The 3,972-nt window shown below is 38.6% G+C and overlaps 1 protein-coding gene across 3 annotated transcripts in view; it reads right to left on the bottom strand.

Annotated features, from left to right (window-relative positions):
• Positions 1-448: 448 nt before the first annotated feature.
• Positions 449-3,972, bottom strand: part of HAGHL (hydroxyacylglutathione hydrolase like) — a 32,168-nt gene continuing 28,644 nt past the window's right edge. For all 3 annotated transcript variants that reach the window (XM_074197095.1, XM_074197094.1, XM_074197093.1), the window contains one exon: positions 449-1,423. In XM_074197095.1, coding sequence (XP_074053196.1) covers positions 1,249-1,423 — 175 coding nt within the window. In that variant the 3' untranslated portion in view covers positions 449-1,248. The remainder of the gene's footprint in view (positions 1,424-3,972) is intronic.

Below are 3,972 nucleotides of genomic sequence, written 5' to 3'. Positions count from 1 at the left end.
GCCCCCTGGCATTTTTTCATTTCTTTGTTGTGAGCTTCTTGTTTCATTGTGAAGGTTCTGACTCACTCTAATGTGTGTTAGGTAAAGAATCTCTAAACTGTAGCTTCTATACAGCAGGTCAGGCTGAACCAGGACTGAATTACTATATAGTTTTGTACTTTTTTTTTCAGCTATGAGAAAGCCACTCCACACTTCTAAAAGATAAGTTCCTCCCTCTGACATTTTCTTCAAATTAAAAAAAGCTTTTTCTAAGCTTTATTTGGGGAAAAAAACACCATTTCTAAAAATAAATCAGTTCTGCAGTAACATGAAAATGGTTATGAGCTCTCACAGTGCTGTTAAGCGGATTTTAAAATTAACTTACCTTCCATGTTCCATTTTCCAAAATGAATTTTATTTCACAGATTTTCTTTACATATTATCTAGGCAATGCAGGTATAGTAGTGAGGTGTGTGTGTGTGTGTGTGTGTGTGTGTGTGTGTGTGTGTGTGTAAAGGTTATAGCTCATGATTAAGACTAGATTTTAATGCCTTTTAGAAAACAATATGGCAGCAGCTGAGTGTGATGGTGCATACCTGTAGTCCCCTGAGACTGGGACAGTATTGGAGTGGAGAGACTGAGCAGTACAGCTAAAGTCAATCAAGTGCACTAAGCCTAGCCACAGAAAGGTGAGCTCCCAGGAGAAAAGGGCCACTGGACTGGGGGAAAAAAAAAATTAAAACTTCCATACCCTCCCCAGTATTGTCATTGGACTCATGAGTGGCTGCTGCCCTTCAAAGGAAAAAAGGGGGGGAAGAGAGAGAGGGAGGAAGAAAGAAAAGTGATAAATTTGCTTCAGCACAATAAATTTAGGGCTAGAAGAGATTGCAGAAATAATTTAATCCAATCTCCTGATTTTACAGATGAAAGAAACTGAGGTGGAAATGACTTGCCCAGAGTCAAATAGCCAATGGGGGGATGTAGGCAGACCTCAAACCCAGGTCTTCTGATTCCAGCTACACAAGGCTTCTTCCCCCTTTGGAATAATGCCAAATTAGATTAAAATTGCAGATCAGACAACTATTGGAAGAAAACCTCTTCCAAGAAAATTGAAGATTCATCCCCAAGATTTTAACAGTAGACCAAACTAATCCCAGACAAAGCTTCTCTCCAAAGGATTATTTAAAACAAGCAATGCACTACTCTAGAATTCCTTCCTAGTGTTGCCATTTGTCAGGTGAGGTGGGCCCAACTCACAAGGTGCTGGTTTTACTGGCTTGCTTTCTTTTGCACTAAAGAACCCAAGAGGCCCCACTCTAGTGCAAGGACTGCACGAGGATCCAGTGGTTCTGCAGGTCGTTTGAAGTTGTTGTTTTCCATATGTAGAACTTTCATGACCTCTATTGGATCCTTTTTCCCAGTGTGTTTCTGGACAGATTCTTCTCTATAATTAAAAAGTAGCTTTTGTTCAGTTAAGAATATTAGAGATATAAAATAATCCAATCATGATTTTGAAAGTGTCATAACAGTAAACAAAATTGTGCACTCTGAAACACACACCATATTACTAACATCTATCTTTGAGAAAAATACAAATAAGGAAACCAGGATTACCCACAAAGATTAGGGCAAGTGGTAGTGTGTAGAGAGGCAGGGTTTAAGTTATAAAACTAGGAATTCACTAGCTTCTTCCATTGCTTAAAGGTCATGGCCATTGTTGGAATCAGAGTTTATCCAACCACCAATCAGTAGCCAAACCCAAAATACCCACTGTCTATCCAAGCCTCACTGATCTTATACCTGGATTTTTTTTTTACCCTAATCTAAAACATAAATCACTAGTTAAGGACAGCTAGGTGTTGCAGAAGATAGAGCACTGGCTTTGGAGTCAGAAATAGATAGGAATTTGAATCCAGCCTCAGACACTTGACAGTTACTAACTGTGTGACCTTGAGCAAGTCACTTAACCCTGATTGCCTCACATTCAGGATCATCTCCAGTTGTCATGATTCATATCTGGCCATTGGACCCAGATGGCTCTGGAAGAGAAAGGGAGGCTGGTGACTCAGCACAATCACCCCCTCACTCGGATTCAGTTCGTGTGTCTGTCATGGCATCACCTCCCTGATGTCATGGTCTTGAAGCTTAAGGACAAACATCATCATAACTATTTAAATTTCATCTTATCAAACTCAACTCAATGTTCTAGTTCATGGATCAGCAAACTACAACCACTCACCAAATCCAGTGCTGAGCTAAGAAAAAAAATGGTTTTAAAATTTTGAGTATAGTAAAACTATAGACAGAAAAACCATTCTCACACAAAAATAGGTAGTGGGCCACGCAGGGCATAGAGTTTGCTGAACTCTGTACTAATTAAATGTTTTTGGAGCCTGGTTCTGTCAAATAATATGTTGACTATCGACTCTAACTTTATATCTTCTGCAAAACTCAAAAGTATTGCTGCCTCTGTCATGATCTAAGTAAATGATAAAATGTTAAACAGTTCAGGGCCAAAGATCAATTCCTGGGGTACTTACTCCACGAAGCACCTCTCTCTAGGTTGATGAAAATCGTGGCTACTTTTTTGGACTCAATCATTCAACTGGTTCTGAAATCATCTAAATGCACTATCTTCCAACTAACATCATTCTCTCTTATTCATAAAATAGTGTGCAATTTTATCAAATATCTTGTTGAAATTCAGACAGATTTACTAGTCTGGTAAATAAAAATGTAATGTCATTGCTTGCCCTCATCTACAAGTCTAATCAAAGATAATGGTACTCATTTGACATGTTCTTGAAGTCATCATGCTGGTTTATTTTCATAATTTGCTTTTCTATGTTCTTTTTTTCAAAATTCATCTGGTGGCACCCCTCCCATTCACCACAGTCTTAAAAAGATCACTGGCGGTGGGAAAGCAATTATATACGAAAGTTTTTTTTTTACTGTACCCTAGTATTCATCTGGTCCTTGGGATTTGAACTCATTAAAAAGCAGCTATGTACTTTCATTTATCTCCTTAGCCAGAGTTTCAACTCCCTATGTGCTATTTTCCAGGCCAAAGATATTCATCTTGGAAGGAAGAAGAAAATTAAAAGTTGTATAGCTCCATGTTGTCTTCAGTCATCATAGCTATTTATCAATCATCCATTCCATCCACCCTGCCAACAGAATCTTATTCCTTCTTTGATCTTCCTGTTTTCTTCAATAAAGTTTTCTTAAAAGTCACCCTGTTTTGTTCTCATTACCATTCTTCACCCATTCTGAGCTTTAGAATTATCAATACTAGGGCAACTAGGTGGTGCAGTGGCTAGAGAACCAGCCCTGGAGTCAGGAGGACCTGAATTCAAATTCAACCTCAGACACTTAATAATTTCCTAGCTGTGTGACCTCAGGCAAATCATTTAACCCCACTGCCTTGCAAAAAAAAAATTAAAAAGAATTAGTAATAAATATTATTCTTATAGGACTGTGCCACATTTCCATAATCACCTTTTATAGCTGTCTTAAATCCTTATAGTTTCAATGAGTTAATTAGGAATCCATAGTGGTCTCTGGACAACTGCATCCTTCTATTCCTCAGTAGAAATACTTTTAAAATTTCATTCCAGAATCATCCCTCTTAGGCTGACTAACCCTGGAGAATTTTAGAGCACAAAATCTCTCATCTATCCTTCCTTTCAACCCTCTGAAATATAAACTCCCAGACTCTAGGGACCACATCTCACTCCACCCAGCTTGCCCTCCTAAGGTGAAGTTATCACTTCCCCACCTCCCCCTCCAAATCAGTTTCTCATTATTTCTATACAGTGACCAATTTTTTCAGTAGTGAGAATCAGGTCCAGGAAAAAAGTTCTCCTTGTTTCTTCCAAGTTGTGAAGAATGGAGCTAACATGAGGAAACATCAAGAAATTATTAGTTGGTAATTAGGTGGCACTGGCCCTGGAGTCAGGAGGACCTGAGTACAAATCCAGATCAGAAAACTTA

The sequence above is a fragment of the Macrotis lagotis genome, chromosome 8 (assembly GCF_037893015.1).
Source record: "Macrotis lagotis isolate mMagLag1 chromosome 8, bilby.v1.9.chrom.fasta, whole genome shotgun sequence".
Lineage (NCBI taxonomy): Eukaryota > Metazoa > Chordata > Mammalia > Peramelemorphia > Peramelidae > Macrotis > Macrotis lagotis.
Note: the sequence above shows the minus strand (reverse complement) of the source record. Positions and strands in the feature narration are given on the sequence as shown.